Source organism: Myotis daubentonii, chromosome 7, assembly GCF_963259705.1.
Source record: "Myotis daubentonii chromosome 7, mMyoDau2.1, whole genome shotgun sequence".
Taxonomy (NCBI): Eukaryota; Metazoa; Chordata; class Mammalia; order Chiroptera; family Vespertilionidae; genus Myotis; species Myotis daubentonii.
In genome coordinates this window covers 13,779,340-13,791,503 of record NC_081846.1, presented here as the reverse complement: position 1 = coordinate 13,791,503, position 12,164 = coordinate 13,779,340, and the positions used below count along the sequence as shown (strand labels likewise).

Here is a 12,164-nt window from a genome sequence, read left to right as displayed (position 1 = left end):
TCCTCTCACATGATATTGTAACATACAAGTCATAAAAGGTTGTGCCCCAACTCAACTCATATCAAACCAAGAATAAATTCAACTTCCTAGAAGCATGTCAAGAGGACTCCACTGAAGGATGGTCATGAGGATAAGCTGGAATGCTCTGGTATGGCTCAAGGTTTAGATACAGTTGGTTCGGCTTTTTGGGTGCTACTGCCAACTGTTATCAGAATTTTCATTACATAAATGAAGATACTGAGATTAAGGAAATAATTGCTTCAATTACTTCTACAGATAGGTAGGTAGAAGGCATAAATATAAAATAATTACATAGGGACAAAACAGAGATGCTGAGTAGATACAATCACAAATTCTTTCATATAAATGAGTTAAACCTAACGTGGGCAAAAGAGCATTATAATTTTCAAAAATAATTGTAAGGGATTAACAAGCTTGTAAAAATGTATCTATAGAGGCCAAAAAAACCTCTTTGGCTTGTACTTGCCTGATAAAAAGGAAAACTATCATTATAAAATGAAACAATACCTCTTCTCTTACAAGGTTTATTTATGAATGTAAACATTCATACTGTATTCTCATCATTATCATTCTAAACAGGCCTGAGGAAGGATGCAAACTGGGCCACGGGGTGGGGTGGGAGGGGGATCAGATCAGATGCAAAGATAAAGCTCTACTTTAAGAACACTGACAAATTTTACCTCATTCACACCAACTCCCCTTGTGCGAGAACAGACACCTCCGAAGTAACTCAGACTGCTTCTCTTATAGTGGAATGTCACGCGCCTTAAGGAAGAAAATCGGTATTAGGAAGCCAATGTAGTGACCATCACATAAGCTCTCCCCAAACATGTCTACTCTCCTACAATGAACACCCCCAAATCATCCTCCTTCACAATAATCAAAAACTGCATTTTAAAAACACTGAAATTTATGCTGTCATAAAAACCTTTAAATTTATGTTATGTTAATAATCTCAGTTAAGCAAATATTAACTGAGCCCCTACTAAGCATCATGTATGAACTCAGGAATTGAGAACACAAACTCTTGATTTTCTTCCAATAGAGACTATCTAGTAGTTATACAAAAATATTGCTGATTATTACAAAATGTTGATTAAAGACTGGAAGAAAAGAAAGTAAACAGTAAAGGTGAGAGGAAAGGAAGGAAACTTTGATTGGTTTGATCCCAGGAGAGAACCTTAGAGAACTGTCTGAAAACAGCCTCACCGTATGTGGGGAACACCTATTACACACCAGAAAATATGGTACCTCTGTTCCTCAGTGATAGTTCAATTTTATTCAATAATTCACTTGAAAAGTCTATATTTCCTAGCCTCTCTTGCAGCTCAGTATAGCCATATGAGTAATATTTAGCAGCCCTGGCCTGTGTTCCTCAACACAGAGCTTAGGCCCGCTCACTAAAGAGTCTCAGATTTGATGGCCAGTCAAGGGTTCATCCCCAGCACAATTGGGGCACATATGGGAGGCAACCAATTGATGTGTCTCTCTCACATCTATGCTTCTGTTTTTTTCTCTCTCTTCCCCTTCCTCCCCTCCACTCTCTCTAAAAATCAATGGAAAAAATATCCTCAGGTGAGGATTTTAAAAAAAAAATTAACAAATGATTTCTTGGTGACACTAATGTGTGCAAGCTTTTAGGAAATCTGCTTCAAAGGAACTAATTCAGCGGAAGGCATGCCTTCTTACAATCCTCCAGGACCATCATTCCTGCCCTGTAATAAAGGCTGGAGCACCAGCAACCACCTTGAATCATGAGGTGACCTTGTGGGTGGAAGGTCTGAAGGTAGGGATATGCTCTGAAGGTAGATCTAATGACTATGGAACCAGCAGCCTCCCGGCACCAGACTGCCTTCCTCCATGCTTCTCATTTAATGGAGAGAGGAATCAACATCACTCTCTTTTTCTTTTAATATATTTTTATATTTCAGAGAGATTTAGATTTCAGAGAGAAAGGGAGAGGGAGAGAGAGATAGAAACATCAATGATGAGAGAGTATTACCCACCGGTTGCCTCCTGGATGCCCCCTACTGGGGGATCAAGCCCACAACCCAGGCATGTGTCCCTGACTGGAATCGAACCTGGGACCTTTCAGTCCACAGGCCAACGCTCTATCCACCAAGCCAAACCAGCTAGGGCTCAACATCAGTCTTGTTCAAAATCGATATATTGATATAGAACTTAACTCATAAAATAAAGGGACAAAGACCAATGTCAAACCAAAGATGGTGGGCACATACGAGATGAGATGCACAGCATCGGCGTGCTGCTTGATGCGCTGCCGGTATTTGGAGAATTCATGGAGCATCTGCACAAGGTTGGTGGTGATGTCGATGTGATCCTTCTCAGTCCAGGTCTCCACAGCCACTAGGACAACCCTGGTGTTGAGCTGCTCCTTGTAAATCTGAGGGGACACAACAGGACAGGTGCAAGAGGAAAACACTGGGTCAAACGTGCACAATCAGTGATTCAGAGTCGGCGGGAAGATGGGAGGGGAGGGGAGGGGAGGGGAGAGGAGAACACGAGGTCATAATTGGCTCATTCGAGAGAATCTTCATTTCCTTTCCATTTTCCAAGAGCAACAATAACAATGAACAATCACACAATTTGGCTTCTCCTATAAGATTGTTTTCATCTGAAATCAGCACCGTTAGTGGCCAGGCATCTCACTTCAGGATAGATAGGAGGGATGTCAAGATTCTAAAGCCTGGATATAAATTCAAAACAGGGTTCAGAAAAAACACCCTCCCAAACCTCATAGGAGGTAACAGGTTGGAACCAAATTCATCAGCCCTGGGTAGTGTAGTATGACCAGTTACTCCTACAAGACTGGAACCGATCACTAAATCCTTGGATAAGCACCAACCGCATGGCTGGCTTGCCCTTGGACGCTTTGTGAAATGAAAAGTAAAACAGCACTGGGAAAGAATCCCAGAGCCGAGGCCAGAAGAGGAAAGAGCAGATTTGTATCACCATTTCACCTTCACCACAGGGTGGCATCACTCACAGCGTTTCCATTGTGTCTCTCCACTCTCTTTCTCTACTTCAGGCCCGGTAGCTAAATAATTCACATAATTAAGCAATTTCAATGAATGTTGTCATTTTGTCCTATTTCCAAGCTAATTAAGAAAATAACGGCTGACCTTTGAACACACTGCAGAGCGGGAGTCGCAGCATGCCTAAATCAACCTGAAGCAGAAATGATTTCTACAAGGAGCAAGTGAAATGTAATGTCTTTTCAAAATCAATTGTTCAGCTTCAGAACCTTATATGGCAATCCAAAATACAAATTACACTTTGCAAGATGTGATTCGGTTCAATCATGCTGAAATGACTAACAGAGGAATGCTGCCAAGTAAACAGCTTTGGCAGGGGGAAAGGTGTGTTTAATATTCTCATTTCCATATTCACTTATAATTTTCCTCTCAGAAGACTGACAAGAGCTGAAATTAAAGGAAACCAGGTACAAAGTGGCTTTCAGAATTTCAATCCTAACTCCATACGACACTCTGTGCCCCTCCAGCTGTGCCTACCAGGCATTCTACGCTATGAGTCTTTATAGGGTTGGGGGTTTTGGACTGTTTAAAGGGCAGAAAAGAAGGCAGTTCTTTGGAGAAAATAAGTATTTAAGTATTCGGCAATTTATAAAAAGGTTTTTTTCCCCCCTAGTTAAGAGGGAACATAACAATAAGTATCAGATAAAAATATATTTAGCTGAACAAAATAGCACTTAACATTGGAATACACAAAGGAGTATGCTATCTTTAATTGATGACTCGTCTAATGAGCAATTTATTGGAACACAATGAATAATATTCACATCCACGGAGTGCCTACCTAACAGGAAAAAGCAAGAAAATCTTAACCATCATTCCCTGTAATTTACAAAATAAGAGAAAAAATTATCAACATAAAAGTTTTTAGTTTGAGGTCTTTGTAAGGAGATATGTATTTTACTGTTTCAAATCCGTTTTGTGTGGGGACACACTTAATTCTGTCACCTGGAAATGAAGTCTGAAACATTCTACTAAGGGAACAGTAAGAAGATAAATTTGAGTTCTTTTAAAAAATTTATTTTTGTATTTCCTATACCCTTCAAACATGGTCCACCTCAATCTATTAGAGTGCTTCTGCGATATGTTTAAGTCAATAAGCTCAATTGATTATTACGAACAAAGTCTCCTTTGTCAGGTTGAATTGACACTCTTCTTGGTAGTTAATTTTCTCCAGGATTTTTGTCCTCCTTAAGCTCTGGAGACAATGAGGTCCAGACATCACTTAGAAGCAACTCTCATGGATTTTTGGAATTCCATGAATAGCTCAATAGTCTCCTGAAACTCTGACAACACTACTCTTTGTGAAGCAGACCACTCTATAATTCCTCAGCCAGATGAACTTAAGGATGGAATTTTCACTTTTGCTCAAGCAAGAACTAAAGCAACAAGTAAGCACATAGAGATGTAAAGCATTTCACCTTGGAAACAGAGGTTCGAGAAAACGGGATACTTACAGAATCTACGAGGTTGACCACAGACTTTGCAAAGTTGTTGGTGTGTGCATGAGAAGAGCGATACTTCTTATACTGGAGAGGAAAAAGAGATATCAGTCAACGCCAAATCATAATTTTTTTTTCCTTTTTATTGAATCGATTGGGGGGGACACTGGTTAACACAATTCTACAGGTTTCAGGTGCACAATTCTACAACACATCATTTGTACACTGTATTTGACCCCAAGTCAGATTTCCACCCATCACCATTTATTCCCCCGATAGCCTTCCTCTACTTTCCTCCACCTCCCACCCCTGGCAATCACCACACTGTTGTTCGTGTCCATGAGTTTTTCTCATTTTTCCCCTCTTTTGCTTAATCCCTCCCCCTCCTCCCCAGCGCCACCCTCCCCTCCAACAGCGGACAGACTGCTCTCTATCTATGAGTCCATCACTGCTCTTTGGAACAACATGGAGGGACCTGGAGAGCATTATGCTAAGTGAAATAAGCCAGTCAGAGAAAGACAAGTACCATATGATTTCACTTCCATGTGCCATCCAATGAACAAAATGAACCAAATCATAATTTAATGGTAAATATGAAAATTCTATAAAAGCAGGAATCTCATAGCAGCAGTAGAAATTGGGGATTAAAATTAAGAATTTAGTGGATCTGGTGGTGTTATTTATTTCTGTGTTAGGCAGCAAAACTCTGATGATCTAAAACATCCAGGATATTCCTGGTAACACAGACGGCCGACAGAAATATGTGTGACAAGCTTTACTCCTGAGAAGGAAGTTATTTCAGTCTTAATGTCTATAAATACAACCCTTTCATTTTCAATGAAACAACCTTCCCGGCTTATAAAGGGCTTACACCAATAAATTTAGTCCCAATCGGACACCCTCCTCACTTTAAACTCAAGGGCCACACACAGATCAAGAAAATTTCTTAGGTAGCACTTTAAATATTGTCCATGATATGGAATGTATCTGTCATACATTCTAGTATATTCTTTCAGAAGAATGCCTCCTCCAAATGAAGCCTTTTGCTTTTGACTGCTCAAAGTTAGAACAAGAAGAGACATAAAGTAAAAGTGAAATGTGACGATAGCTCGTGATCATTTAAGAAAAAATAAATTAATAGAATAATTGTGAAGCAATATCTGAAGGGCTACAGTTTTAGCAAGGAGTACTTTGCTTAGAATGTCTTAGAGAGGATATTTAAAAACAAAAGTATACACAGGGGCGTCATGCCCTCTACTGAGCAAAAAAACAAACAAACGAACAAAAAAAAAAATTCCCAAACTACCAAATCAAATTTGCACCATAAGTTTTAAAAATGTGCTTCAATTATAATTATTAAAATAATGCACCCTTCATCAAGATTAAAAATATTTCCACATTGGAAAACCATGATACGTTTTTTTTTCCTCCTTTTCCACTTTCACATTATAAACTAACTCTGTTACTATATTTTTTAAACAAAGAATATATATCTTAATGGTTACATTTCTGATATTTATTTTTGATAATACTAAGCACACTAATCAGCCCATGATAAATGTTCAATAAATTAGTATTGTGTTTGTTATTAGTAGCATTCATTAATTTTATAATGATTATATTCACAACATTTGCTTTGGTGTGAATGTTTGCATCTGCCCCAAAATTCATATATTGAAATCCAAACCCCCAAAATGATGGTATTAGGAGGTGGAACCTTTGGAAGTACTTAGGTCATGAGGGTAGAGCCCTCATGAATAAGATTAATGTCTCTATAAAAGATGGTCCAGGGAGACCCCTAGTCCCTCCCACCATGTAGACACGGGACATTTTAACAGGTTGGCGTTTTTTTTTTTTAATAAATGGAGCATAAAGAACTTGCTATAAGTAGCTCAGCATTTTAAGTTGCCTATTTAAAAAAAAAAACCACCTTTATTGTTGAAAGTATTACATACGTCCCCCTTTTTTTCCCATTGACCCATTATAGACCCTTCCCCCTCTACCCCAGGCCTCCACTACCCTACTGTCTGTATCCATGGATTATGCATATATGCATACAAGTTCTTTGGTTGGTCTCTTCTCACTCCCCCCACCCACTCCCCCCTCCCCACCCCACCTTCCCTCTGAGATTCATCAGTCTGTTCCATGCTTCTATGTCTCTGGGCCTATTTTGTTCATCATTTTATTTTGTTTATTAGATTCCACATTTGAGTAAGATCATGTGATACTTGTTGCCTCTCTTTTTTTAAAATATATTTTATTGATTTTTTTACAGAGAGGAAGGGAGAGGGATAGAGAGTCAGAAACATCGATGAGAGAGAAATGTTGATCAGCTGCCTGCTGCACACCTCCCACTGGGGATGTGCCTGCAACCAAGGTACATGCCCTTGACCGGAATGGAACCTGGGACCTTTCAGTCTGCAGGCCGATGCTCCATCCACTGAGCCAAACCGGTTAGGGCTTGTTGCTTATCTTTAAAAGTAAAAAGCAAAAGTCTCTTTGGGGTGATGAAAATGTTTGGAATTAGATAGAAGTAATGGTTCACCACTTAGTAAAGGTACTAAGTACCACTGAATCGTAAACTTTAACAAAAAGCTTTGGCATTAGGAAGCACACATCACAAAAAGGAAAAATACTAGCTGACACCTCCTCTATGCAATGGTGTTACACACCTATTAAGGTACATTTTATTTTCCTTCTGAATATAAATTTGTCCTTTTTGGAAACTTCTTTTTATAGTATAATGGTCAAGAGAAATATGACACGCAAGTTGTAAAATAAAAGTCTTTTTAAGTCTATCAAAATGTGATGAGATTTTCATTTATTTCATGTTCGTAATTTTCAAGTCTCTGATTTTCCTTTTAGAAAGATCACTCTGCTTGCTATGAGTTGAGTGAATTAGGTAAGTTCAAAAATGGAAACAGAGACCTGTTGAGAAATTATTACAATAGTCCAGGTAACAGGTAACAAAGGCTGGACATTTATAGAGACTGTGAAAGGTGAGAAAAGAATAAAAAGATGTCTCCTAGGTTTTGAACTTGAATAGCTGGGGGGGATGGTAGTGCCGTCTAAAATAATGAGAGACACTAAGAGAAAAGAAGTTAAGGACCTCACTTTAAACTCAAGGACCTCAATTATAAGAACTTATATACTTATATGCATAGTCCATGGACATGGGCAATAGGGTAGTGAAGACCTGGAAGGGGGGGTGAGTAGGGGTTGGGAGGAGAGAGTAAAGGGGAGGGAAATGGGAGATATCTGTAATACTATCAACAATAAAAATATATTTAAAAAAAAAGATGTTTAGGACCCAGGAACCAAGAGTTCTGATTTAGAAATGGTAAAGTGAGATGCCTATTCACTATTGAAGTACAGATGTCAAGTAAGCAGTTGAATATGCAACTATGGAACTCAGAAGGCAAGAGGAATAAAGAGTGATGAATTTAAGTCATGCTATTATTTGAAGACTTGAGACTGGAAGTGGTCATTTTGGGGGGGAGTTATCGAAAGAAAAGAGAGCCCCAAGCCAAGCTGTAGGGCATTCTTGTAATTCTAGAGGTCAGATGTAAGGGACTAAGAAGAAATGGCTGGTGAAGTGGGAGAGCCGTTGTGTCACAGAAGCTTAGAGATGAAGAAAATGTTTCAAACAGGAGAGAATAATCAATTGTGTCCAGTGCTGCTGAGAGAGTGGGCAAGTAAGATAAGGACACAGTGAGCTCTAGGGTTTGTTCGCTTGAACTTCCAGTTAACTAACCACCTAGCATGTACTAGGATCTATGGTATGTCTTTCTCCTACAAGAAATATTTGTTCTTCACAACTCTAGGAGGTGGATTTTATTATCCCCATTTTATAAATGTGGAAAGTGAGGCTCAGAGAGGACAAATAAAAATAGCCACGATCACATAACTGGAATTCAATGGCTAGTCTGGGTTGAGATAGGAAATAAACTTGTTCAGTTAATAATTCTTATAAAAGAGTTTATGTATATTCCTAATAAATCATGATTATTAATAACTCTTAATTTATTAGGTACCTATAAAATATAGTGGTTTTTCACTCTGTTTTACATCTAAAACTATTAGAGAATAATATTGAATGTAAACTGTAATTTAAAAATAAAAATAAAAAAATAAATAACAATAGCTTTTAAATAAGAAAAACCAAATGAGGTTTAAATTGAAAAATATTTGAGCTATTACATTTTCACTTATTGACGTACACATAAGAATAGAGCAATAAGTGTAAGCAAAACATTTTTCATGCACTTTAAAGTATTTCAACCATTTTTCAATTAGAATATGGTTTTTAATATTTATGTTTAGATTACTGGCTCAAAGAAATGTTTGCCGACCCTTATCAAGGCTATAATTGGCTCACAAATTAGGTTCCACCAGCCAGCTACTAAGATGCTTCTACAAAATTGAGGGATTTTTTTTTTTTTGGTCTAATGAAATCCACTGATATGATGCTTGTTCAAAATAAGATATGGGCATTTTTTTCAGCAAGCCAATATTAGGTTACTCTGCATTAAAAAAGTAACCTTGAATGTAAATGTAGCGCAATATTTCTATTTCCTTGCATGAATGAGAACTAATTTCATATACTAAGAAAAATGTTCAATCTCCATTTATGATAAAACTTACTTTCACATGTTCTGATTACTGAAAATAATTAACATTTAAAGTGCCAAATTTGCCTTTTCTTCATAAACAAATACAATCCTTAAGAAGTTTGTTTTCTAAAAAAATTAGAGCTTGATTTTCAACCTAAGGGTGACAGGTATCAACATAACTGTGCTGCCTCATCTAGCACAAAGATGATGAGTACTCTTAGTGGGATCATTATTCCAAAACCCAATAGCAAATCTCCAGATATTGAAAAACAGATGTAAATTATTCTTGTTCAGTTTGTTAAATCAGGCTTTTTTTTCCCCCGCAAAGAGCCAGGTGTTAAACATTTACCAACATGCCAAAATTATTGGGTATACTAACAAATAGCCTAGTGATCAATGCTCTAAGCTTCAGCCAAGATATTTTATAAGAGAAACGGTTAAGCCCTGTCCAGTGTGGCTCAGTTGGTTAGAGCATCGTCCCATACCATTGGGTCTTGGATTCGATTCCCAGTCAGAGCACATTTCCAGGCTTCAGGTTCGATCTTGTTTGGGGAGAGTACGGCAGGCAACCGATCCGTGTTTCTCTCTCACATCGATCTCTCTCTCTCTCTCTCTCTCTCTCTCTCTCTCTCTCTCTCCCCTTCTCTCTCTCTAGAATCAATGAAAAACATATTCTTGTGTGAAGGTAAGAGAGAGAGAAATGGAGAAGTAGAATATGGTTAAGAAAGTTTCTACTTTATCTTTGTGAGAAGTCAATAGAGAGTAATAACCATCTTTATATATCTTTTTTCATATATCTTTTCGTGTATCTTTTAGGTGTTACTTAAACCCACATTGAATCACATTTTACTTTGACCTTCATCTTTCCAGTATTTAAATAATCAGTTAAAGATACTCTCTTTGGGTATATCTTTATTACATATGCTTATCTCCTATAATTATATCTGCAACAAAAAAATAATAATTAGTAAGGAAAAATAACATGCTAGCAGAGCAAAGACATGGAACAAAATTAGAAAGCAGTGACCACATACATAGATGGAGGAAAGTAGAGAATAAGAATTGTAAATGAAGATAAGTGAGAAATGCCACCCAGTTAAATCCACCAATTACAATCATTATTAAACAGAGAAAGTTGAGACTTCTGAAATTTCTATAAAACCCAGTGTTCCAAAACACCATAAAATAAACGAAATCATTTAATATTTCCAAAAAATAAAACATCTAAGTATCTTGCTTTAAAAAAGTAACAAATAATAACTGAATATAAAGTGAAGTGTACTCTTTCTCAAATAAGCTGTTGGGTTCAAAACCCATTGGTTCTATACTCTTACCGTTTTGTGATCATTAACAATCATAAGTTCCAAATATTTCATTTCTTCAAACACACCACGAGATGGCTGTGGAATATAAAAATGTATGGTCAGAGATAATAGCACCTTCTCTGAGGATGACTGCTTCGTCGTAGATTGATTCTGAATTTCAGAAGAACTCTTTGCTGCCAGTTTTATAAACACCCTTGAAGAAACTTGCTCAGAAAAATAGAAAAAAAGTGACCATAAGGTGTAAGTGAACATTCAAATATTCAGAAAAGAACAATATTTAACTATTATTAAAGTACTCATTAAGACAGAGAACAGAGCCCCATGTTGTTTTTATATTATTTTATATGTAAAAATATCCTAGAGAAAAATATACAGTATAATTCTGTAAAAGTAAATAATCTCAATTAAGATGTGATAAAAATTCACATCTATTAAAAGTTCAAGGAAAACCTATCCCAGAATAGTAGAGCTCATTGAGAAAAGGTACCAATGTAGTAAAACAGAAACCTTAACTCAGCGGAGTGAAATTCTAATAATAATGTACTAGTTCTTAACTTCTCACAGGAACAAATACTAATAATTACAATATTCTAAATTCTTCCAGATTTTTATTATTACTAGATAATCCATTAAGAGCAAGGGCTAACTATGTTAGCCATTATGTTGGACTTCTTTTTCATAGTAGAAAACTACAAGGTCACTGATCATTTTACATTTGGTAGGGATGGACTTTAGTGAAATGTCATTAGCCTATGTAAAACTTATTACTACCAACCACATCTTTAAAAGTAAGCAAAAACATATCTCTAATTTGAAAAAAAAAAAAAGAGAGAGAGAGAGAAAAAACACACCTGTATCCATAATCACCATAATACAAAAATAGGACCACAAAAAAGAGGATGATTTCACCTACAACTAAGTTTTTGATGGATGGAGGTCTAATTTTTTCACACACAAAAATACATTCAACAAAACCTTATCTAAAATGTACAATTTCCAGCATAATTACTTATTAAGTTATCTAGTAAATTACCATGTAATCTATATGCTGTGGAATTAATTCTCGGTTACATAGCATTCACCATGTAATTACGAGACAGTCCCGATCATTACAGCTTCCTAACCTATTATGAAAAAGACCAGGAACATAATTTCGGTTACAATGCCCCCATACAAGTATCAATACATGGGAGCCAGAAGACAATTGTTGATTATATAATTACACGATTCTTATTTAGCAACTATCATAATACTAATGGTCAAGTAGACTCATTCTGTTCAGAAAAACACATCCAGCTTCAAAGTTTGGTATAACAGAGTTTTTAATTTGAAAGAAATAAAAATAAGCATGATTAGCCAACATTTAAAAACCTAACTCCTTCCCCTATTTCTCTTGTTAACAGAAATGTTTTATATGATGCTATACAAGACATATTTTTAAAAGTCAGCTATATTATCAATAGAAAAAAAATGCACTGCAATTTTCATTTAAAAACAGAGCAAAAATAACACATTCCTTATGTGACCACTAGGGCTCGCAGAACACTGGAGTCAGTTTATTATTGTTAACTAGGAGTCCAGCGCGCGATTCCAAATCACACAGCACCGCCCACCCTCGAGTCGCTGGTCGGGCCCTGCCTTGCTCTCCAACCCTTGAAGCAGCCGTAGCCGTTGGTGATCAGGCCCTCTCCCAGTGCAGGCACGGAGGCC

The 12,164-nt window shown here is 37.0% G+C and overlaps 1 protein-coding gene across 3 annotated transcripts in view; it reads right to left on the bottom strand.

Annotated features, from left to right (window-relative positions):
• The window catches only part of ADAM23 (ADAM metallopeptidase domain 23), a 152,971-nt gene that overhangs the window by 46,621 nt on the left and 94,186 nt on the right, over positions 1-12,164 (bottom strand). For all 3 annotated transcript variants that reach the window (XM_059702900.1, XM_059702899.1, XM_059702898.1), the window contains exons 9-12: positions 10,464-10,529; positions 4,532-4,603; positions 2,262-2,425; positions 702-786 (exon numbers count right to left, since the gene is read on the bottom strand). In XM_059702900.1, coding sequence (XP_059558883.1) covers positions 702-786; positions 2,262-2,425; positions 4,532-4,603; positions 10,464-10,529 — 387 coding nt within the window. The remainder of the gene's footprint in view (positions 1-701; positions 787-2,261; positions 2,426-4,531; positions 4,604-10,463; positions 10,530-12,164) is intronic.